The sequence below is a fragment of the Cryptotermes secundus genome, unplaced genomic scaffold (assembly GCF_002891405.2).
Source record: "Cryptotermes secundus unplaced genomic scaffold, Csec_1.0 scaffold1394, whole genome shotgun sequence".
Taxonomy (NCBI): domain Eukaryota; kingdom Metazoa; phylum Arthropoda; class Insecta; order Blattodea; family Kalotermitidae; genus Cryptotermes; species Cryptotermes secundus.
In genome coordinates, this window is record NW_019744142.1 from 43,426 (window position 1) to 68,762 (window position 25,337).

The 25,337-nt window shown below is 39.3% G+C and overlaps 1 protein-coding gene across 4 annotated transcripts in view; it reads left to right on the forward strand.

Annotated features, from left to right (window-relative positions):
* The window catches only part of LOC111874589 (mothers against decapentaplegic homolog 3), a 56,933-nt gene extending 33,723 nt beyond the window's left edge, over positions 1-23,210 (forward strand). For 3 of the 4 annotated variants that reach the window (XM_033755515.1, XM_023870211.2, XM_023870212.2), the window contains 6 exons: positions 1,520-1,713; positions 4,451-4,747; positions 5,023-5,181; positions 6,453-6,677; positions 8,477-8,621; positions 17,449-23,210. In XM_033755515.1, the coding sequence (XP_033611406.1) occupies positions 1,520-1,713; positions 4,451-4,747; positions 5,023-5,181; positions 6,453-6,677; positions 8,477-8,621; positions 17,449-17,572 (1,144 nt within the window). In that variant the 3' untranslated portion in view covers positions 17,573-23,210. Of the gene's footprint in view, positions 1-1,519; positions 1,714-4,450; positions 4,748-5,022; positions 5,182-6,452; positions 6,678-8,476; positions 8,622-16,413; positions 16,608-17,448 lie in introns of all 4 variants that reach the window. The other variant, XR_002844590.2, reaches the window with a different exon arrangement.
* The last annotated feature ends 2,127 nt before the right edge of the window (positions 23,211-25,337 follow it).

Consider the following 25,337-nt stretch of genomic DNA (forward strand, 5'->3'; position numbering starts at 1 on the left):
TCTTCTTCTAGATATGCCTCCATCTCTTGACAGGCTATCGTCTTTACGTCTCTTTCGGTTTTAAATGCGTACACCATCTCCATGTGGCTGGTGCCCATTATTTCTCACATGGCTTCCGTCCGTGCTTGGATAGCTCTTGTTTCTGTTCGGGTGGCTTCCATCCTTTCTTGGATAGCTCTTGTTTCTTCTCTGGTGGCTTCCGTTTCTGCGACCAACTCTTCTCGCATGGCGGCCATCTTTCCTCGCCAGGCTTTCCACCTGTCGTCAGCCCTTTTCTCGGCAGCTTCTCTCTGGGCCCTCAATTCCTTCCGCAGGAGTTCCAACAATTGCTCTGTTTCCATTTTGTAGCAGTAAAATAGTCGAAACGGTCGTAAGTTTAATTCTTCGAGGTGTGTTTAAGGTCGTAAAAATTCTGACACCAAATTGTCACGTGTCTTGAGTTCGAATCTCGTCGGTCACGTGTGTAAGTCTAAATCCCACTTCTGACACCAGTGTAACGTGTTTACGTTACCGAAGACGCCGTAGAGATGGTTAATTGGTTTATTTAACAATCTATAAGTATCGGCTACAATTAATTATTACACAGTTGCGGGGTTTCACACTTTATAACCCTAAGCGCATTAATCTGTTAACACTGTTGCAGGGTTTCACACTTTATAACCCTATGCGCAAATCAGTTCGCTCTGCCTTCAGTAGCCTACACGTTTACAGTAGGGGAGCTATGTATCACTGTATCACACACTCCCAATTACACAATCACACACACGTCCGGTTCTTCTTTCCGCGACGGCTGCTATACTCCAATGGTAGTCGGCTGACTGGAGAACTGTTGATAACACACGCGGCGACTGTTATGTTACAACTCGGAACTGTCTTCGGCGATGGCCAGGTTACAACTAACTCGGTGGCTGTCACAGTACAACTGACTTACAGCTGCAGTGCTGCCTGTTGCGTTCCATGTCACAGTAGGAAGTTGATTACGGGTACGTAGCGTTGCGCGTTACGTCACCGCGGAGGGGTGGGAGGGAAGCGCTGCGTTACCGCCACGCGCCTGTGGCCTGAGTTGCCACGTTGCTGCTGGGTAGGGAGGGGTTCTCCGCTGCGCAACATGTTACAATATAATAGAAAAGTTTCTAAATGTATAACCTGTGGCCCTTCATTTCCTGAATCAGGTCATAACCAGAGGGTAAAATGTAACTTGTGAAGAATGATGTTTATTGAATGTATTGCACTGTGGACAGTTGATGGTTACAGCAAGATGACATTCCCATGGTTTTACTATTTCCACAGATACATATGTGCCAACTTGTTACTTGAAGATGATCTGTGTCCAGTTCATAAAAGTCCTTTTATGTCTCAGATATTTGTGGCACTGTGTAATGTCTAATGCAAACTCAGTGCCTATAGTTGCTGCTTCATGTATCATCCATTATCTGAGGTGAATTAGAAAGCCTGGTCACCAGGACTTAAGTATTATAGTACTGTGATGTCGGAGTTATTTTTTATTCTATGCTGGCAGGTCACTGGACGGAAGGCTACAGGTATCTCATCGCAAAGGCCTTCCCCACGTTATCTATTGCCGTTTGTGGCGCTGGCCTGAACTTCAGTCTCATCACGAACTTCGGGCATTAGACAATTGTGAATTTGCTTTCAACCTTAAACGGGACGAAGTCTGTGTCAATCCATATCATTATCAGCGTATAGAAACACCAGGTAAGCCATATGGCTTATCTTAATGGATAAAGATTTTGTCACAGTTATATAACTCTTTATTTCTGTATGTTGAAAACGGTTAGTCAGATCACGAGAAAAGTTACAGCATGGCCTACCTGACACCAATTTTAGGGAGGCTTTAATTTCTTAGTCTACTCTTTGACCTGTTTGGATGCTGAATATTGTTGAGTACTTTTCTAGAACAGTGTTACAAAAACTGTATTCTTTGTAATTTGGGCCTTGCATTGATTTGCATGCAGAGTTCTTTTGAAGGCCTTACTACACTGAAATTATAAACCTTGAAGTTGTTTCTACTCCCAAATGATCCTTTTATTGCCTTTCATAAGGGTGGAAACATGTTAATGTATAGACAGGGGCTGTATTGAAGGGTTTTAATTTCTTTTGAATGTCAGTAAGAATTGCTCATAAGTTACTGCTTGAATACTCCTGTTACTAGATATCATATATGTAGTAAAAGAGAAGTTTGTTTATGGTTATAGAGGGCTGTTTGGAAAGTAACCTCTGGTGACCTGTTAACAAAACAAGCAGTGAGCTTTAATAAACAGGTTACTTCCTGAATAGCCCTCGTGCTACATCTCTGTCCATCTGTGTCTTGGTATTACAGCCTAAGCCATGGGACAGATTTTTTTTAAAATTTAGTATGGGAGACTTACTGAAAGCTGTCTGGCGATTCCAGCCCTCAGCTGTATTGACCCTTAATGAAGTCCACTTTACATAAGTTGACAGATAGATAAATACAAGGTGTGTCGCAAAAGTCATGAAATATATTTCTTTCCCGCGCTCCTACTGGTCGGAGTGCGCTGGAACCAGTTGGGTTAAGGGGGGGGAGGTCTTTAGCTTCACAGCGCGCCCAAAGTCAGTCTGCTCGAGCATCGAAGGCTTCAGTATCGCTGATTTAGTGCACCTGTGTTTTGTGACCACGTCACAGCACGCAATGGCGGATACTTTCGAACAACGTTGGACGGTCAAGTTCTGCACAAAGCTCAACAAAAAAGCTGCTGAAACTCACGAACTGCTTAAGCAAGCCTACAGGGAGTCTGCTCTATCATGTGTGCAAGTTACAAGATGGGTGAAGAAGTTTAAGGAGGGCCAGGAAGGAGTGGAAGATGATCCCTGCTCTGGACGGCCGTCAACAAGCCAAACCGATGAAAATGTGACTCGTGTTCGTGATTTGTTGAATACTGACCCCAAGGACAGACTGTCAACGCTCCCTACTACGTGGATGTTCTAGAAAGATTAAGGAAAAGGGTCATCTGCGTGCGAAAAGACATCGCTGCTAACTGGTGGCTGCATCATGACAATGCGCCCAGCCACGCATCTCTGCTCGTCCGTGAGTTCCTGGCGAAGTGCCACGTGGCAACGTACAGCCCCGACCTAGCTCCGGCCGACTTCTTTTTGTTCCTGAGGATCAAGACTGCACTCAAAGGACGCCGTTTTGAAAGCATTCGGGCTNAGAGTTCCGTCTTCTGGGGTATAAGGCCGTGTAGTCCACTGAAAGTCAACTGATGTTTTGGAGGAGTAGGTCACCTCCATTTTCGATATCAAAGTATAAGCCAAGTAAGAAAACAGCATGAAAGCAGATGGGAAGCAGAGCCATCTGCTTTGATGTTGGTTTCATAGTTGGCTTATTCTTTGACCCTGAAATTGGAAGCGACATGCTTCTCCGAAACATTGGTTGACTTTCAGTAGACTACACAATGTTGTATCGCAGAAGACAGGACTCCTTACAAGGAATGCTGCTGGAAATTTTGTGTGCTATGTTATGGAGTATGCTCTTTCGATTCATATTATTTGATGAGAAAAGGTGTATATTAGTGCACTGCTGTAGATGATGGACTTGGGGAGCATAGTCATTGAGAAGTTAATAATCATCCAGTTATTAAAAAAGTTGCCAACCTTAATGTTACTAGAAGGTCCAATTGCCATGCTCACAAGAGACTGTAACTGGACTCTGTACTGAGCCAAATGATTCCAGTCCACACACTCCAACTCTCTTTGGGATCGATTTTAATATTATCCTTCCATCTAGGCGTGAGTTTTCGAAAATGCCTCTTTTTTCATGTTTTATGATCGAAATTATATACATGATTCTGATATCTTGTGAGTATGCTATTTGCACTTAATTTGATCATTGTAATAATGTTTAATGAAGAGTATTGGTTATGAAGCTCCACATGAAATTTTCTTGAATGACCTGTCACTTCCTTCCTCTTAGTGCAGTTGTTCTCCATAGTACCTGTTCTTAAAAACACTCAACTTATGTTCCTTGCTTTGTATATTCTAAAAGAAAGTTGAAAAGTAGTGCTGATAAAGCATCTCCTCTTATGAGGTGATTATGAACAGGAACTGTATCAGACAATTCTTCCTTTACAGATTTTTACTTCTGCTTTCATTTGAATGTATTGTGATTGGCCCATCTGGTTTTATGAGTGTACTGAATTTAGTGAGAATGATGTATAGTGTTTCTTTGCTAACTGAACTGTAGGATTTTTTGAGGTCTGTAAAATAGCTGATGGACTGTCCCATTTTACTCCACTTTTTTGCTCTAGTAATGGCCAAATGCAGAGTTTGATCAATATCTGATGTTACATCAAAACTGATACTGTTGATCCACAATTTCCTTTACACATGGAGTTAACCTTGTGAGAAGAATGTTAGGTAAAATTTTGTGTATAATTTCTTATCAGTATGGGGAGATCTTATTGTGTTGTTGCAGCATTACCAGCAATTCTAGTTCCTCGTCACACAAGTACAAGTGAGGATTGTCAGTCGTCCCTGTTTCCGTCTGCTGGAAGCGGTGGAGAATTGAGCAGTTCCGTGCCAGAAAACACGCAGTTCCCGAGCCCTGTGGGTGGCGGGGGCACAGGAACAAATAATTTGAGCACTCTTTTACAGCATTCTCCCATTACAAGCCCCACGCTGGAGCCCCCCCGGCCCCTTCCAACCACCGAGACACCCCCACCAGGGTACATGTCTGAGGATGGAGATAATGTTGACCACAATGACAATATGAGTAAGTTCAGAATTTCAGAATTACAGTTATCCATTAGAAGTTGAATGAGTCTGTGATTCTGTTATGTGAACTAAAGCAGGAATATAAATTATTGTAATCTTAGGAATGAGAATCAGAAATGTGAGAATATGCCACAGTACTGGAATTGCTGTGTGCTTGATGACCGAATTATGTAGTATTCAAGTGAGTACAGTATGTGTTTATGTAAGAATTACAATAGTTAATCATATTTTTTTTTAATATCTCGCTTAGCTTGCCAAATCTAATTTTCACAGGTATGTCACGTCTCACTCCAAGTCCTCCCATTGATGCACAGCCAGTTATGTATTGTGAACCAGCTTTCTGGTGTTCAATCAGTTACTATGAACTCAATACCAGGGTAGGAGAAACCTTTCATGCATCACAACCTTCTATCACAGTTGATGGCTTCACAGGTAAGATTCTGGTGCTAGTTAAATGCAGTGAAATGCCCATTTAAGGTTTTTTTTTTCAGAGAGCAGTAGATGTGAATGTTAAACTGAGGAAAATCTTATATGGAGGAAATTTGATAATGAAATTGTTGATGTAGGGTCATTGAAATTAAATTGTGAGGGATGGCCAAAAATGGAGGAACATACAAGTACAATGGGGGTTCAGTTTTGCTGTCATGGTTAGGTTCAGTGATTTTTATGTATTATACTTTATTGATGTTATTTGCATAGTGAGTTTTTAGTTAAATTAAAAAATATCTCATAAAAGTAGCAACAGCATAACACAACAGTGTATGTCGTTTGTGTTTTCCTTCTGTGTTAGGTTTCTGTTTTTGTTTTTGCATCCCTCATTGAACTTGCTGAACAGGTTATTGTATTAGTTAAGTTCTAGGCTTGTATTTAAGAGGTGCTCGGTTGAAATCTCGGCTGTGACATCTATGCTGACTGGAAGTTTTCAATATGTTTGAAAATTCAGATTATTGCCAGATTCCTGATTCCCATCCTGTCACAAGTCCTACATATTGAGGTTTTTCTGTACTTGCAAAGTGAGCTAGATATGTACAGTATGGATAATTTGTTCTACCAGGATCTTAGTCTTAATTATACATTTTCTAGTGTTTTCTAACAGTTTACAGAGACAACTACCAGTATGAATGAAAGTTTTTGGTATTGTTACATGTTAATATGACATGTATTTGTGTATCTGTGAGAATGGATGAAAAGAGCATACCTAATATTTTATTACGATAGGTTCATTGGATGTAAAACATGTGGTTGGAGTGGGAACACAGAACTTCATTTTTACAGCTTGGGGAATATCACCTCCAAACTTCTTCAGTGAGAAAATGACAATATTGCTATGGTAAGCATAGTTGTCAGGTTGTAATCACATTATATGAGTTTACTATGTACTGCAATATCAGCTGTGCCTTTTGACAGCAGTGTAAAGTGCAAGGTGATGACCAAAAGAACAGAGAGGGGAGGTGGGCTTAGCATAGGATGAAGAGATTTTCCACAAGTGAGATTTAGCTGCAGTTTCCACTTGTATGAATAATTTAGATACTTTCTAGGGTTTTAAGAGACCTCACCTATGCTGTAGTTTGCTAGAGTTGCAAAGAAACCAGTAAATTCATTTGTGGGGTCAGAAATCTCCCCAAATACAGTTGTAATGTTAATTACAGTACTTTGTCTTGTTTGATGTGTAGCAGATATTCTTGACTTCTTTTTGCCCATAGATCCTAGCAACTCGGAACGGTTTTGCTTGGGCCTCCTGTCAAATGTGAATCGAAATACAGTGGTGGAACAAACAAGACGGCACATTGGGAAAGGTGTACGTCTATATTACATTGGTGGGGAGGTGTTTGCTGAGTGTCTCAGTGATTCATCAATATTCGTCCAGTCACCGAACTGCAACCAGCGTTATGGTTGGCATCCAGCAACTGTATGCAAGATACCACCAGGTGAGAGATTGTATATGTTTGGTTGGGTTGTTATGTACTGTGGATCTTTTGAGGCCCTTTTGGCTTTTGCCATGGCTTTGGCATAGTACTGGGATAGCGTAGTCTGTACAGTGACTGGCTACGGGCTGGACGACCGAGGGGTCAGAGTTCAAGTCCTGGTGGGAGCAAGAATTTTCACTTCTCCATGTTGTCCAGACTGGCTCTGGGGTCCACCCAGCCTCCTATCAAATGTGTGCTGGGGGCTCTTTCCCCAGGTGTAAAGTGGCTGGTGCCTGAAGGTGACCACTCACCTCCAACTTGTACTCAGACCAAGAAAACGTGAATCTCTGCATCCACTCCCTCATATGTCTACATGGCATAGTGCTTAATTAGTTAAGCACAGGTACAGCTTTTATTGGCATAGTACCATATCAGATTTCAGCCAACCATCGCTTGGCCTCAGCTGTTAGGATGCCAAAGTCCAGGGTGTTTCTGGATGCTACTGCTATATTTCATTTTATGAGTCACACATAAATCCTTTGTTGAAATGGCTCACCACCCATGGGGAAGATAAATGCTAGGAAATAGGAATGGGAGTGACTTCAGTCTGAAGTTGTTAGTACAGAAATTTGACATTTAGATCACTATTACATATTTAAATATATGAATAAGTAGTAGAAGGCCCACATTTTCTAGACAATCGGCTCATAGATGGCGGTAAGGTTGTTAGCCCTACGCGCTGGCCACCCTTTACCCCCAAGAACATTCCAAGAATATTCCTGTTACTCATTTCTGTTAGAGGCTGAGTTGACCCCAGGGCCATAGTGTGGCTGGAAGGATTAGGTAAGTTGAAAGAATCCAATGACCTCATTGGGATTCGATCCTGCGACCTTCCGGCTTGTAGCATAGTGCCTCAACCAATGGGAATATCAACATCTCACAACCCTATTGGCCTCCACGGCCTGTTACAGGGATACCTTTACTTTACTTTACTTTACTTTACTAGTAGAAGTCCATAAAGATTAATAGGAGCAAGTAAAATTTTTGCCCTTACGTGTTTCAGCTGGTACTGGCCTTCACCAGAAGACATAGCCAACACTATAAAGGAACTTCTTACATATGTTGATTCAGCATAAGTTGTCACTGTAATATTGTAAAGGGGCTTATAGTAGCTATATAAATCAAGAATAAATTATTAAGAGAGTTAAACTAAGTTGTGGATGTCAAGAGTAAGTGGTTGAAATTAATTAAAATAAGTTAAAAAGTCATGTTGAGAATGGCCTTAGTTTCTGTTGGTCATACTGTAGAATCTTACTGACTGTTGTATTGTGGGCTGTATGTCCATCTGTGTGATGCTGTTACATGTAATTTGGTTAAGTGCATTGTAGTGTAGGGACATGCCATGGCAAATTGGATTACACATCTTCACACAGATGAACATATGGTTGGAGATGTCTCTTGCAAAGGAGTATTACATATTGTCTGTAATAACACTAATGAAATATGTATTGCAGAATGCCTGTGAGTATTAAAATTCCTTTTGTTGTAATGTTTTAATTTTACAGGGTCATGTATTTAATGTACACTGAAAGTGTATAATTTTTTAATCGCGTGCCGGTGTTTTCCATTTGAATTTCCTTAACAGTCTGTCATATTGATATTCAGCTGTCTCATCATGTACAAGACAGAAATGAGTATTGTATGCTGTGTAGCAGGATGCAAAGATCTATGCATGTAGTTTTTCTTTTGCAGTTTTGATAATGTATCTTTAAAATAAGCGCAATATATATATTGTGGTTTTGTGTAAATCTTGCCCATAGGCTGTAACTTGAAAATCTTCAACAACCAGGAGTTTGCAGCACTGCTGTCACAGTCTGTCAGTCAAGGTTTTGAAGCCGTGTATCAGCTCACAAGAATGTGTACTATTCGAATGAGTTTTGTGAAGGGCTGGGGTGCTGAGTACAGGTAAGTACTTTTGTAGCCTTGATGGTGTGCCATAAAGTAAGATCTCTATGCAGTGATATTCAGAGAACTAAAAATTTTGTTAGATAAGAATTTTAAAAAGAACACTTATTTTTTCTAATTACATCTATCTTTATTCTATAGGCTCATATTTACAGTGCAAATTCTAGTGTTTGTAGGAATTTGTTATAGGTTAGTTTGAAAGTTTTGAAATAGGTGTACAGAGTAGTGTGTGACCTAGCTGTGCTGCTTATTTTTCTTTCGTAAGGTTGGTACAGGTATATTGGTTAAGGCATGATTTAGCCACAAGGCCAAAAATGAAAATAGAACTATGTTTCACTGTGATCACTCGAGTGTTTTGGTTTGACTATAGTAGAAGAAGTGGGTTTGTGTTGGTCAATTTGAGGTGAACACTGCTGTGTTTACATATGATCAGCCAGTGAGCACTTGAATCAACTGAAGTAGAAAGACTGTCCTTTTGCCCAATTTGATTCTTGCCACACAACTGAATTGCCTGTGTAAACACTTGCATTGTCAACTTTTTCACTGTCACTTTGGTTATTTGTCTGTTTAGTCATTTTTCATAGTTTCAGCAGAATTAAGTTGAAAGGACAGGTGACGATGTAAACACTTTTTGATTTGGCTAGCTGTTCAGTGGGCTTAAGCTTGACTGAATCAATGTAAACACGCCTTGTATCCGAGCTGCCATATCTGCCTGTCCAAGAAGGGTCTGTTCACAGCACTGCAGTTATATGGTATCTGTGATTAGCAAATTGGGAGGAATGAGGTGATGGTTTTCAGATGTCAGGAGCTGCATTGCTGGCACAATTATAAAGTCATTGGTGCCACTGCGTTGCAATCAGCAGTAGAATCTGGCATCAAGTTCTTTCAAAGCAATTTCCATCTATGTGTTATATTTTATTATTTCACAGTTGTTTTATAGGTAAATTTTTAGTTTGTTTTTGTGTGTGGGACGTTATGGGGGGAGAAAAAGAAGCACACGAAGTTTTCTTTAGACAAGAAAAAAATTATAGAATTTTGACATGTACCTAGCTATAATCCTCGGATATTTAATGTGTGTAATGTAATGAAATTTTGTTATAACGAATGTAATTTTGTCACACAGTTTCGTTATAATGACTTTTCACTGTAATGGAAATATGTGTGATGTCATATTCATTTGCTTTTAGAGCCTGAATATAATGATGAGTAAGACCAATTTTTCATTTAATTTTTCCTTTGTAACTAATTTGTGTATGACCAGAGGGTACAGTGAGGCTATATAAGAGTAGCCTCTGCAAGTGGTAAAAATGTATCAGGGGCCCTGCATGTGCATGTATTATTATGATCTCGTGTTTATGCTGACAGTTGAAACATAATATTGTAGTTAAACTATGTTGAATCTGTAAATGATGATAAATGAAAAAACATTGTTGAATTTTAGCAAATATTACTGTACTTGAATAAAAATATTTTATGTGTAGCATGGAAAATACCTTGCTTTTATCTTTTTATTGTTTTTTAAAGTGCCATTTCTGTTGTGTGTAGAATGTCTTCTGAGTGCTAGAGTTACAATGTGACTTCTGACCTGCTTCTTTGTAGTGATCTTCAAACTATCAGCTTATTTTCACTGGAACCACTTTGTAACAATACAGCCACATCTAATTTAATTATAATTTTATGTTTGTAAATAATTAAGTGAAGGAGGGTAGTTTATTTTAAATTTTTACAGAAAAAGAATTCAGTTTTAGAGCATTAACTTTAATATCACTGATATGATGATGATGATAACCATAAAAATAAAATGCCAGAACAATTATATTGTGCCCTATTTACTCCATGCAAGAACTGTTGAGTCACAGAAACAGCCATTGCTAAGTAATACACACACGCAACAGTATAACAGTGGGGTTATTCATCAGTTTCTAGGCAACGGCTCGGGTAAACACATTTCCAGGTATTGGGCCATGCTATGCAATGTGGTAACATCAACAATACGGACTGTGTTTTCCGTGGGGTCTGTGGAGAATGCTTATAGGAGAAGTGAATTCAGAAGCTAGGAGCACTTGAGAGTGCAAGGATGAGAATGAAGTACATTCTTAGTGAATTGTGAAGATCAGTTGAGTACAGATTAGAACAGAGGAGTACAAAGTAATTGAAGACAAATACGTGGTGCAATCCAAAAGTTCCTGAAATATATTAATAAAAATTATTGCATCTTACCTAGATTTATTCTGCACTATCACCTTCAAAGTAGTCCCCTTGGGAGCGCATACACCGATCCCAGCGTTTCTGCCACTTTTCAAATGCATCCTGGAAGTCTTTCTTTGTTAGGGCATTTAGTACCATCTGCGTTTCCACTTGAATTTCCTCAACTGTATCAAATCTTTGCCCTTCAACTTGATTTTCATCTTGGGGAAGAGAAAGAAGTCGCATGGAGCTAAGCCTGGCGAGTACGGTGGGTGGGGAACAACTGCCATCTTGTTTTTAGTCAAAAATTCCTGCACAATGTAAGCCATATGAGGTTGTGTGTTGTCATGGTGGAGTTCCCAGTCGTTCGTTCGCCACTTATCTGAATGTTTTCTCCTCATGTTCTCCCTCAAATGCCTTAGAACATCACGATAGAACTCTTTATGGACTGTCTGACCAGGAGGGATGAACTCCTTATGGACAATCCCGTCAATATAAAAAAAAAACAGATCAACATGGACTTAATGTTGCTCTTGACTTGTCGAGCTTTTTTTGGCTGAGGTGAAGTAGGGCTCTTCTTCCATTGCGATGATTGCTGCTTGCTTTCAGGGTCGTACCCATAAAGCCAACTTTCATCACCAGTGACAACCTTCGAAAGAAAGTTTGGATCCTCTTAAAGCTGTTGCTGAAGTTCCCTGCAGACTTCCAAGCGATGCTGCTTCTGTTCGTTTTGCAGCAGTCGTGGCACAAACTTTGCCGCAATCCTCCTCATGTTCAGTTCCTCTGACAAAATTTGTTGACATGCACCATAACTTAGTCCCAAGGTGTTACACAGGTCTTGGATGGTCAGTCTACGATCTTGCAGAATCAGATCCCTAACTTTCGTGACATTTTCTGGTGTTTTGCCCGTTGACGGCCGTCCCGAACGATCGTCATCATCAGTCAATATTCGGCCATTTTTAAAATGCTTATACCAGTTGTAAGTTTGTGTCTGGCCTAAACTGTTTTCACCAAAAGCTTGCTTCAACATTTGGTGCGTTTCTGCAGCGGTTTTCCCAAGTTTGAAACAAAACTTTATACAGACATGCTGCTCTCTCAGGTCAGCCATCGCAAAACCGCAGACTCACAGAAACACAACAAAGGAAATATGTTCAGCAACAATAAACCCAACCACTCAACTCGACGCCGCTTTCCACACTGATTCAAGAAGGATGTGTGAGGAGACACCTAGTGGTATTTCGATGTACTCATAACCATTCGTCCACAAAATTCAAATTTCGGAAACTTTTGGATTGCCCCACATAGTTTCTGTGTTGAGATCTATTGTTAGGAGACGACTAGTGGAAACTGAGAATCCTAGTGCGTGTGCAACGGTGAACTGTAAATTGCGTAAATCAGCAATAGAGCTGTATTAATTATAGTTAAGAGAGGTTGTAAACAAGAAGCCAATAAATCCAATCATCTGAACTAGAACCCATTATTTTTGTTATGCGTACTTCTACGTGGGACGGCCATCAATGGGCAAAACACCAGAAAATGTCGTGAAAGTTAGTGATCTGATTCTGAGACTGACCATCCAAGACCTGTGTAACACCTTGGGACTAAGTTATGGTACATGTCAACAAATTTTGTCAGAGGAACTGAACATGAGGAGGATTGCGGCGAAGTTTGTGCCACGACTGCTGCAAAACGAACAGAAGCAGCATCGCTTGGAAGTCTGCAGGGAACTTCAGCAACAGCTTCAAGAGGATCCAAACTTTCTTTCGAAGGTTGTCACTGGTGATGAAAGTTGGGTTTATGGCTACGACCCTGAAAGCAAGCAGCAATCATCACAATGGAAGAAGAGCCCTACTTCACCTCGGCCAAAAAAAGCTCGACAAGTCAAGAGCAACATTTAAGTCCATGTTGATCTGTTTTTTTTATATTGACGGGATTGTTCATAAGGAGTTCATCCCTCCTGGTCAGACAGTCCATAAAGAGTTCTATCGTGATGTTCTAAGGCGTTTGAGGGAGAACATGAGGAGAAAACATCCAGATAAGTGGCGCACGAACGACTGGGTACTCCACCATGACAACGCACGACTGCATACGGCTTACATTGTGCAGGAATTTTTGACTAAAAACAAGATGGCAGTTGTTCCCCACCCACCGTACTCGCCAGGCTTAGCTCCATGCGACTTCTTTCTCTTCCCCAAGATGAAAATCAAGTTGAAGGGCAAAGATTTGATACAGTTGAGGAAATTCAAGTGGAAACGCAGACGGTACTAAATGCCCTAACAAAGAAAGACTTTCAGGATGCATCTGAAAAGTGGCAGAAACGCTGGGATCAGTGTATGCGCTCCCAAGGGGACTACTTTGAAGGTGATGGTGCAGAATAAGATCTAGGTAAGATGTAATAGTTTTTATTAATATATTTTGGAAACTTTTGGATTGCACCACGTATACACAAGACAATATGATTTGATTCATGTTAAAACATAGCTGAGGAACTATCAGATTCAGATCCAATATCACAAACTTATTTTAATGTTTTTTATACTGTGAACTGATCACGTGTGCTCAGGGTACTTGCATTAAAACCACTGCGCCCAAAATATTCGTTCATTAATCAGTTAATATATGACATCAAGTGTAATGTATCAGTACACTGTTTGAAGGTTATTTGAGGACATTATTTTTGGAGTTTTCTGTGTAGCTGCACATACAACCACCAGTGTTTGTCCTTTTAGCAGATAGTTTTATATCAGGACTTGTTGATCAAAGAGCTAATAATGATTGGAAATCAGACTTGGTCAGAGAACCACAGGTGCTAGGACACTACACAGCACTGAATGTGTGGGATTTAACCAGAAGAGATTGTTGGTGCAGAGTAATTAATAACAGACAGTTGTAGGATTCCAAACATGCCATAGTAGACTGTACTGTTGTCCTGCTTACTGGTAAAATACGGAAATGTTTCAGCTGCTCTGGTTATGTTTAGTGCTGAGATTAAAGAGTGCATTGAGCTATGCCTCTACTTTCCCAGCTGTCTTCAAGGTGCTTAAGCACAAGGGCTACTTTGTCTAAAATATTGTCATGAGTAAGGGGTTAGTGTGACTAATTGTGGGTTTTAGATTTGATGATTACATTTATTGGACATCTCTATTACAATTAAAATTGATTATAACAGCTCACACATTGAACTCCTTGTTAATGACGTCTGCTTGAGATATCTCTCACTGTTGTCTGAATCTTGAACAGTCTCTTGCCTCTTGAATTCTGGATCTGGGTCTCTATTCCTCAAACTCACTTCATGTTATAACTGTTAGTTGGCCTGCACAGAATACAACATGTCCAACAGTTAATTATCCTCTGTTGTCTGGTTAGTTGTCCTAGGAATCTTGTGTTTGTAACTTGTTACCTGGCAATGACTCGTTTGCTGCTATCTATTTTAACAGAAACTAGTGTTTACTTAGCCCATTGCTCATCAGTTTATGTCTGGCTCTGCCTCCACTATTCTGGCTTTTAGGCACCATGTCACAATATAGTTAGTGCCTCGTAACTTTAGCCGCGCTTAAAGGTAACTGCTGTTGTGGAGTATGTGAAGCTGTATTCTTGCTGTGGTGATGTTCAGAGCTACTCCCCGAGCGGAAAACATTGCCTACAGAGACCAGGAGTAGATACCGTGGAATCGATATAGTGCAGCGAAGCGAAAGCACTAGCTTATCATACTTCCGGCCAGCATGACACCATATCAGAATTGCAATATATACAATTCATGACATAATAAGAAACACGGTAACTGTACAGTAGGTAATACAGTGTATACTATTATAAAACAAACAGTACAAAACAATACCTTACAATCCTTGACAATGCATGTCGAATCCACAGTGTACTGGCTCGGTGCACTCAGTCTGGATTGCCAGACGAACCACTACAAGCACTGTCTGTGTCATCCTCACCGTCAGTATCATCCTGCAGATTGATTATTTTGTCTGTCACATCTGGCACAATGCCATCTTTCTCGCAGTACAGTTTTTCTTGCGTTTCGATGTGGTGACAAACCAGCCCAGTTGTCTGCCGTAACCTTTTGTATGGCTTCATTTGTCACTTCCAGTAATTTTGCAAGTGACAAATCCACTGTTACGTTGTGCTCGCTGACTATCCATTTTATTTTTGCCCATGCAAGCTTGATCGGATTGAGATCACACATACGGCGGCAAACGGACCACAGAATGCCCATGTCCGGACAGAATGGAATCGATCTTGAACACTTTCTCTTTCAGTTTTAGGGAAAGAATTTTATTGTAGAGGTCATTCTTCTGCATACTCTCATTACAGTCGACACCCTTGTTGCATAGCCACGATATCATATCCTTTAGTGAGTAAGGTGTTGGCGGCTTGTCTATTTGGATACAGTGGTATGGGCTATTGTCTAGAACAGTGATGGGCTGTGGAGGAATATGGGGAAGTAATTTTTCCGTTAGCCATTTCTGAAAGCTGTGACTGTTCATCTGACCGTGGTACTCACCTGTTGTACCACCAGTCTTGTAGACAAATTTGGCTTCTGGAATGAAACCGTTCGAGGTCCCTGCATGTAGTATTATGAGTCTGTTGTTGGAGTTAACATTTTCCTGGAGTCCCATGATGTCATTACTCTGGCAGCACTTTCGAAACGTCAGATTGCTGTGTACACACATCTCATCGATGTACACGATTGATCGTCCTTCCTCACGATACTGCTATATTTTAACCAAGTATTTACTTCGCCAGTTCACAGTGTCATGTCTTTCGTTCAGAATTGTGCGCTTTGTCTGACATTGCCGCTATCTAAACTCCATGCTTTTAATAACTCTGCACAAAGACGTTTTCACCAAGGAAAAGTTATTTTAATTTTAATTATTTGCAAAAGCTTGGGGATGGTGGTCATCCGTTTCTCCTGTATATAGAAAATGTGAATTTCATTTCTAATAACGCATTTATCAAAGTCGTCTACACACAGCACTGCGAGAAATGCATCTTCTATTCTTCCCTGGTGATTGCAGCTGTCTGTTGGTGTTGTTTTCCTTTCATTTCTTGTCCTCCTTTCTGATGTTATTTTACTGTGGCGTAAGATACAGCAGCACATTCCGTAGCTTTTGGGAGTGGAAATAACAAATGTTTATTCAGCTTTTCCTCATCGCACTTCTCTACAATATTAGCTGTTACTTCCCTGGCCTCACTATGAATTGTTCCGCGCGATTGTCGGTGTTGCATGATAGTGACACGAACACCATGTAATGCAGTCGCTATGACTGGTGCCACCTAACAAGCAACACAACGTACTATACACCTGACCACCCTCCAAGATGCTACATTCCAAACTGGTAGTACCCACGCTGACGTAAGCTGATAAGACTGCTCCCCCAGCTCCGCGAGAGATGGTAAGACACCTCTACCACGGGTAGAGTTCCGAGGAACTAACAGTATGTAACTTTGTTTACTGAATGCATGCTGTGACATTTCAATAGACAATTTTTATCTCATTTTTACTACAAGATGTTCTCACATTGATGAGTATGAAAAGTTCTGTATTCTGAGGCATAATGCTATATAGTCTAGTGAAAGTCAACCGATGTTCCAGAGGAACGTATTACCACCATCTACAGGGCTGAGGGGTTAGCCAAGAATGAAACCATTAAGAACCAGTCAGCAGGCAGAACATGCTTGGCTTAATCTTCGACTTTAAAAGTGGGGGTCATGTGTTTCTCCAACATGTCATTTGACTTTCACAAGACTGCACTGCTTTTGTTACCAGAAGACTCTTCAAGATAAGAGGTTTGTATCTGTACACGTACAATATTGGTTCTAGACAGTAAGCTGTGGAGCTGATGTCTGTCTTATGGGTCCATCATAACTTTGTGGGAGGACTGTTTGACTATTCCCCCTGAGTCTGTGTTTGCAAAGGATCTTGCTGTGGTAATGCATGTTGTTTGTAGCCCAGATTAAAAATCATGGAGTGGGAACATTTCTGTGCTACCAGCCTTTTCAAGCTTCCACATTTTGTTGTACCAGGCATATGTCTCATCATGTGCTTGCCATAGTATTTAGATACATCTATGAGATAATTAGTAGTAAAGCAGATTCCTTAGATGTTTTAAGCCATTAACAGATTTCTTTAGACTAAAAATTTAAATAGAGAAGCAGAATTTTGTTAAAACGAATCGGGTGAAAATGTAAATTTTTCTTATCATTAGTGCCTCAGTAGTATTGCTTTTGAGGGATTTAGGCTGATGTTTTGGGAAATAAGAATTTTAATACTTATAGGAATAAACTACCCAAGTATCTTTACGTTTGTTGCTGCAGTTGTTTGATATTTTGTTGTAGTTAGCTGAACAGTTCCTTTAGTGTATGTAGTGTCATTCCAGCCTTAAGAAGCTGCAGTTTGTGGCTGTCAGACATCTTGAAACAGAATGCCTTTCTGTTGTTCTTCATTTTTGTTTTCACTCCTCTGCTTCAAAGAAGTAAAGTAGGAGTGGACAGAACTTAATTACCAACTTCATTTGTATACATTTCTGAGGCTGTTTTATTATTTTTCTGACATGTTATTCGGTGAAATAGAATTTATGGTAATCGTTATAATTTGTTACTATCAGGTAGTTGATTTGAATTTGTTTAGGAGGCAAACAGTGACTTCAACTCCATGCTGGATTGAGCTGCACTTGAATGGACCTCTTCAGTGGTTGGACAGAGTCCTCACGCAGATGGGATCACCACGATTACCCTGTAGCTCTATGTCGTGAAGCAGACCTGAAATTGGAGGTCTGAGAGCTGTTAGGTGCTGCTAGTTGTACCTGCCACCAGAAAACTAGCATAGCCAGTGCCATCAGAAGATATCCTCAGCACAACGACAGAGATGGAGGAGAAATTTTATCTGATGCAGAACCTCGCAAGTGCATGTGCACAGATGTGTATGTCTTTGCATGTACTGAGTAGGCTGCATGGATTATTATGAGTTGGGGTGTACATAGAAGCTTTAAAGAAATAATTATAGAGACCAAGTACACACACACCGAATTGAAGGTACTGTTTTAGTGATGACAGTGTAACGAGAAATTCGTTTTCAGTTTGCTTTCTGTTGGAGAGAATGACTCGTGTTAACTTCTCCACTGTAGCCATTGCAGAATGGCAGATAGGGGACAATAGGTGAGTGATGGTCTCACTGTCAACATGATTGGTTGATGGATTAACATACCAAAAGATCAGAATTTCTATACAAACTGTGGTAATTTATTTTTAAAACCCCATCATAAACACCTCATATTACAGTTTACAAAGTATTGTTTGTTCTGTTTCTTACTGTGACTAGCGTAATAAGTCTCTTGTGAATAAGAGTGGCTCAGATGTTACTATATACATCCAACCATTGCACAGCAGTAGTTGTCATCTGACCTCTTGACAGGTGGTAGTGGAGTGATTTGTATTTTTGATAAATGTATATCAGAATTGTTCCTTTTTCTCTCTGGCTTTGAGTTAGTTCCATGATGGGCCTATATGTGTTGACATTCATCTCTTCTCCTGCTTTCCTTCTCTGTGTAACAGTGATGTGAGACCCCTGTAATGTGTATAATGGACAAATAATCATTTATAACCTTAGAAAAGTTGCGGAGTGATATTTATAGAGACAAGTAAACAAAGGGGGAGAAACTTGGAACATTTTTTCAGATACTAAGGTTTGTCTGTTTTGCAGAATGAACAATTCTTGTCTCCACATCAATTTCTTTTAGAATGAAATTTGTACAAAATTTTGTCTTATATGTGATTATCATACATGCTGTTGACTTCTGTCTTATTTTCTTGTTTATCTTTTATTTCAAGTGCAGTGAGTTATAGATTCTGTACTCCTTGGCACCATTAATGTCTATTTTTTCCACATTTGTATGTGTAATTCCCTCTTGTGGACGTGCGTGTGTGTACATACGTTTACTTTTTGTGGTGAAGTGCCCAGCATGTATATGGTTTACTTGAAAATGAAGTTTCAAGTTCCAGTGTACAATATTGGGGAGTGGGGATAGCTCAGTCAGTATAGTGATCAGGGTTTTATTCGTGCTAATTGTGGGAATACTTCTGTTTACTGCTATGTCTGTATTGGCTCTGGGGCATGTAAGCGTCCTGTTGATTGAGTATTGAGAATTTTCATTGGGGATCAACTGCGATGTGAAGCTGACCATTTACCTTCACCTATTGCTGAGGTTAAGAATGCGTGGAGCATGGCCTCCACTCCTGTATGTCATCGTGGCATGGTGCTTAAATAAGTACAGGGACAACTTTATCCTTCTATATAATATTACAAAGAAAGATGGTAAGACAACGTGTATTCAGCCTTGAAGTTACGACTCTCCCTAGTTGGAGAGTTTTGTGAAAGCTACTTGATACGTGGCAGCAGGGACCCCCAAGCCTACTGTAAATTCGTCACATGTGAAGATACTGTAGTGAATGATTGTTAAAATGAATGATTTATGAAGAATTTGGATTTTATAACTGGCAGTTTACTTTCTTTGTGTATAGTTCTGAGTGAGCAGCATGCAGTCCAGTGTTTTCCCATTTGATGTGTGGGTTTGATATTACTTCTGAATGGAACAATGTTGTCAATTCTGCTTGGTGCTAAAATAAACCTGATAATTCAGTGAGGCTAGGAATATATGTATGCAGGAACCTTCTATCCTTATATGAATCTGTGGTCTTCACACCCGCACAGGAATGTTTTTTGTGTGATTATTATGACTGTGTCACGGAAAAGTAGCTCTTTCATGCATTTCAAGAGAATTGCTTGATATAAAATCAGATTTTCTTCTCATTCTTCTTTTCCTTGGAAAATTTTGCCCACTGAGATTCTGTAAATGTTGTTAGTTTGTAAAGTGTTACAATTTTTTCTTCTTTTTATTTACAAGCTTCATTATTTTCTAATCATAATTAAAGTAATTAAAGAGATTGTGATTAGAGTTCACTTTCTTTTATTTAATAGGAACAAATGAAAGTTTTATTTTATTTTTGAACATCATTACTTACTGTTTGAGATGAGACAAGTTGATAGTGTGTTCCATTTTTCAGTCTTTGATGTGTCATTCATGTTGAACATGTACAGTATAGATGACATATTTTATCCTACTATATGAAGTTTGTGTAAATATTGCGCTTCAAATTACTCTGAGTATAGCCAAACCAAACAGTATACAAGATTGCACTGTGCTGTACTGAATCATTGAAACCTTTCATATGAGTGTAGTGTTTGATGTAGCAGATGGGAAACATTGTGAATTGTTATGTACAGGGTATTTCAAGTCTTGATGTCAGTACAGGACTACATTTTTGAGGTCATTCCTCATCAGAAATGGTGTATGAATGTGGGCCAAATTTTCACTGTCTTGGAGCTGGAATATTAGAAGTTTGAGTTGTATAACTAAACTGCTTTGAATTCTTGCATATGATAGGGCCATATGCAATATCTGCAACATCCAAAATTTGACATAGTAATTCGTCTCTTGTGCCTACTTTGTGTTTGTACACCATTTCTTTCATATAACACTATAAGTAGAAGTCTAGGGGGCTGAAGTCTGTGGACCTTGGGAAACCATGGGGGTATGACTAGTTTAAGTTCATCCTCAGTACACATGCATGAGTAGGCAGTTACATGTTCATACAGTATCAAAGCCAGTTGAGTTATGTGTATATCGTTCTTGAACATCAAATACCCATATGTTTGTTGAAAGTATGACGTTCTGACTGGAATATCCTCAGGAATAAGCTCTTGAAGTGTTGACAAGTTACAAAGCATGGGTTCATCATACAAGAAATCTTCTGTATTTTAGGCAGTTTGATATTGCCTTCTCACTGCAGTGCCTCAAGTTCAAGCCCAAATTTTTTAAATTTTCCCATATTTCCTGGTATACTAACTAGGCTATGGGCTAGACAGCCAAGGAGTCAGGGATCAATTCCTGATAGGGGAGAGAGATTTGTCCCTATATTGTCCAGATTGGCTGTGGGGCCCATCCAACCTCCTATACGGTGGTTACAGGGGACTGTTTCCTGGGTGTGAAAGAGGCAGGGATGTGAAGCTGACCACTATCTTCTGTCTCGTGCTTGGCTTAAGACTGGCAGGGTAATACCTCCACTCCCTCGTATATCTTAATGGTGTAGTGCTTAATTAATTAAGGCTGGGGATAATTTTACTTTTTATTTTTAATCATCTGTTATTGCTCGGTTCTCATCTGTCACTGGCACCCAAAATGTGTGGTATCCCTGACTAGGCAGCACATTGCTACGTCCTTGGTATTTAAATTGGGGGCTTCATCTCTAGTCCAGCACATAGCTGGACATACAGTAAAGGAATTACGTTTTGGTGTGAAAACATTTTCAGTGGTGTCTACTTAAATGGGATTCCTTGTATGGCATATGCATGTAGATGGTTCACTAGACAGTCATGTCTGGCAAAAAAATTTTCAAAATTAGAAAATCTGAGAAGAATACCATGCTCTTCAGTTGTAATAACCTCCATTATTAACAGTCCCCTTTATAACGTGTATGACATTTGCACTTCTGCTGCTGTTGTCATCTGGATTACAATTACATTATCTGAAGAACAATCCTTTATAGCTTCAGAATTGTCAGTATGAAACACTACCCTGCTCTCATGATCTTCACATCCTTGAAGTGTCAAGAAAATATCACCATGCTCCCTTCAAATCACTGCAGAAATTATATGTGGAATGGTTTATAAAACAATGTCCCTGGTGCAAATAGTTAATCAGACAGGACAGTCCACTTAAGGAATGCATTCTATACAGAAGTGAGATGAACTTCATCGTGGTGTCTCCTGACTTGCAGTCAGAACTTTTTTATGTGATGTCATCAGGTACTGTTGTACAAACAAATGCTTTATAATCGTTACAAGTGAATAATACTGAATAATATTCATACTTTATATTTAAGGTTTTTGAAATTCTGACTTAAGCTTCTTTATTGTCTTTCATAGTTCTCTTGGCAAATATTGGGATAGTAGTATCCTTAGTAATTTGTGGCTGTTGTCTTCTCAGTTAATAGAATATCTTGCAGTCGTTTCCATTAGTATGGAACATTACATTGTAGAAACAGTATATTTAAGCAATTTTATCTTGACTGTAATTGCTGCATATATTGAATTTCCATTTTGGATGTGTGGCAGTGGATGATTCTTCATATGAAACCATTCAATTTTGGTAAATGCCATTTAAGTTTATTTTTAGTGTGTTTGAAATAAACATCGGTTTCTGTATCAGAAGAAGGAAAAACCCCTTGTTTACACACAATAATCAAAAGCATCCATAAAGTTCATATAGTTAATTATATTCATACTTAAACATGTAAAAAGAGAAGTGTGAATTGAATCAGGGTGTTTGTACAATTTACACACAGCAGTGGGCAATTTTATCCTTCACTCTTCTGTATGGTAACCTTTATCTTTATTACGACAGCTGTGTTATTGTGAATTTAATTTTTTATGCCATTAACAACTAGAGTTTTATTTATTTTCCACTTTGCATTTTGGTTCCCATAAATCATTTGGTATGATTGTTTATATTATGTACCATTAATTTCTGAAGATGCCAAAATTTCGGTGGCCACCAGTGTCCATGGAAGAGGAGATTCTGTCAGAAGATGTATAGCACTGTACCTGTGTCTGATTTCATATTTGCTATGTCTAGCTAAAGTATCCACTTGATTAATTTACTGTATCATCTTTTAGCATCATATCCATTACATTAAGGGAGCCAACAATAGGACTTAAATATGTGAAGGGCTTCCTGTGCGGACCCTCTACTATTAAACTTAGGAACTATTCAGACTGAGAGAAATGAGCTGAGGTGGATGACAGGACTCTTTCCAGGACACTATCACCTGAAGGGACATATTTTTAGTTTGGGACTAACCAACAGCTCTTTGTGATAGGTGCTTGGACGAAGATGAAACAGCCTCACAATTCCTGTATGGATGTGAGGCTGTAGGTTCTTTAAGATTTTGTCACCTAACGCATTACTTTGTGGATCCAGGTGACAATGTAAATGACCCTTAAAGTAAAATACCTCAGTTTGTTCGAAGTGTGGGATTATTAGAGGACTAGCCAGAATGGGGTGCACAATAGGTTATTGCAACAATCTTCCCTTTTTTATTTATTGTCTATTTATGCACCATAAAAATTTAGGTATAACAAACCGAGTGTATGCAGTGGCATGTGTAGCAGCGGTTAGCAGAGGAAGAATCTCCTTTTGCATGAACATGGTGATCACTACATCATACAACTTCTTTATGAAAGCAATATATAACATTATACTAAATATGCATAATTGTACCTGATGATGGTTTATGAGAACCATATACATAATAAATAAAATGTGGTTCTTGATATATCAGTAAATTTCATTATGAGCTTAGTTTGCTTACGCATGTTCTACGTGCAGTGACCCACAGGCAAAGGAAGAAGAAGAATGATGGTATAGAAAGACATTTACACATTTGATAGTTGTTTATATGAGAGGAAAGATTTAACTTTCTGAAGCTCTAATTATGTAAACATCCTGTGCAACTCCCATTTTCAACTCTTATGGAAGTAGCATTTTGACCACCAGAGTAAAGTGGCTTGAAAGTATATATGATCACCAAATAAACTGATTTTTCGCATCTGCTAGTGACTTCTTGTGGAATAACATAATTAGATGCAAAATGTTGAAGTAAGAACTTCATAGTGTACATCGTGGAAGCAATTGTTTTGCTGTACATTATATTGCTTAGCATTGCAGGCAATGTGAGCATATGCACAGCTTATTTGTATGTCCATATGACGTCAGTGAGAAAGGAAGGTGGAATGGTTTGAGAAAATAATTATATTAGCAACAGGTCATGGAATGCAAAGTTTTTCCAAGTGTTGCAAAATAATTGGTTGAAGCAGTGATTGTAAGACTGTTGTGCAAAGACAGCTTGCTGCTTAATTGAATCTGGCAGGTGAGTGTAGTGAGTGAAGGTTAATTATGACTGAGAGAGAATAATGTATAAATTGTGATTAATACACAAGTTCAGTTTGGTGAAGAAATTATTTGGAGTTCTGGCGATATTTTCACTGCAATAATAAAGTGCTGCTTGATGATGTTGAAACTGACACGTGTCTCACAAACATCAACCTGAGAGAAAACCAGAATTCATTTTTTTTGTTGTGATATGCTTCTAGTCACATTCTCTCCATAATTTTATAACAACTTCTTGGAAAGAATCATCATATCTTTATCTGGTTTAGTTGTTTATATTGGTGACTACTAACTGCTGTATACTGTCTTCAGTTTGTGGAGCAGACATTAATTTGCATACAGGTAGTTCTGTTGATGTGAAGAAGTGAAATTCACTCTACTGTAATAAGTATGTGACCTGGAAGCTACTGACTGAAGGCAGAAATTTACCAGCAGGCTAACATGAAGTATGGTTGTGGAATATACATCTCAGTCTTTAGCCTGTACATGTACAGAAGGAAAAATTGTTTCAAATCAGAGGCATTGAAGTGTTTTACCTAGGATAAACCATTTTGAAGCTGCACTTTTTACATGTCAGTAGGGAAAAGTTATGGCCATGTTGCCAAGGTGATGTGATGGCGGAAGGGAGGTAATGTTTCCAGGCTAAGAGGGAAGTGGTAGTGAAGAAGTGATGTGAAATAGTAGTGAGCAAAAGCACTGTTTTATTGTAGTCATACAGAAACTGTGTGTGGCACTGTGGCTGACCATGGAAAAATTTTGCAAGTCCTCAAGACCCCTTGTGCCTGGAACACCACAGAGGTTTTTACATTTACTACAGTAAGTGTTCAGACTGGTGTACATCTTGCTGCCCCTATGTGTGAATATGATACCATGAGCTCCCCACTAGAAACAAGAAGGAATTTTAAATGACAGAACCAAGACATATCAGGGCCTTCAATGACCCAGACCCAAATTTGATTCTTGATTGAATGTGCAGTGAAGGTCTCAGTTTTGGATAATGGCAGGTTAGTCAATTTTTATCAGTTTACTTGCACTAGTTTAGGTGAGAGTTTCCCAACAGCATTGTGCATTTACTTTTCCTTGCCAAAAGTGATATAGTGTGCATATCATCATCATCAGTAATCTGTCAAGACGACAGGTCCACAGTCTCTTCCAAAAGAATTCCTCCATTTAATGCAATCTAGAGCTTTCTCCTTCAAATGACAGTATCCTCGTCTGTCTCCAAGGTCATCCAGCATCTTCTTACGTCTTCTTCCTCGTCGTCTTGTCACTTCTATCCGCCCCTCTATCTTTCCTTCGATAACTTCTTTTAGAAGGCAGTTTCTGCGTAAAACACGACCAATCCAATTAGCCTTCCGTTTTCTTATTTCATGTAGGATATTCCTCTGCTGACTGACTCAAATTAACACTTGTTCATTTCTGACATAATCAGTCCAACTGCTCTTCTCCATCCCTCTCCAACACCACATTTCAAAACTTTCCAGATGTTTCTGATCTACTGCCCTAAGTGTCC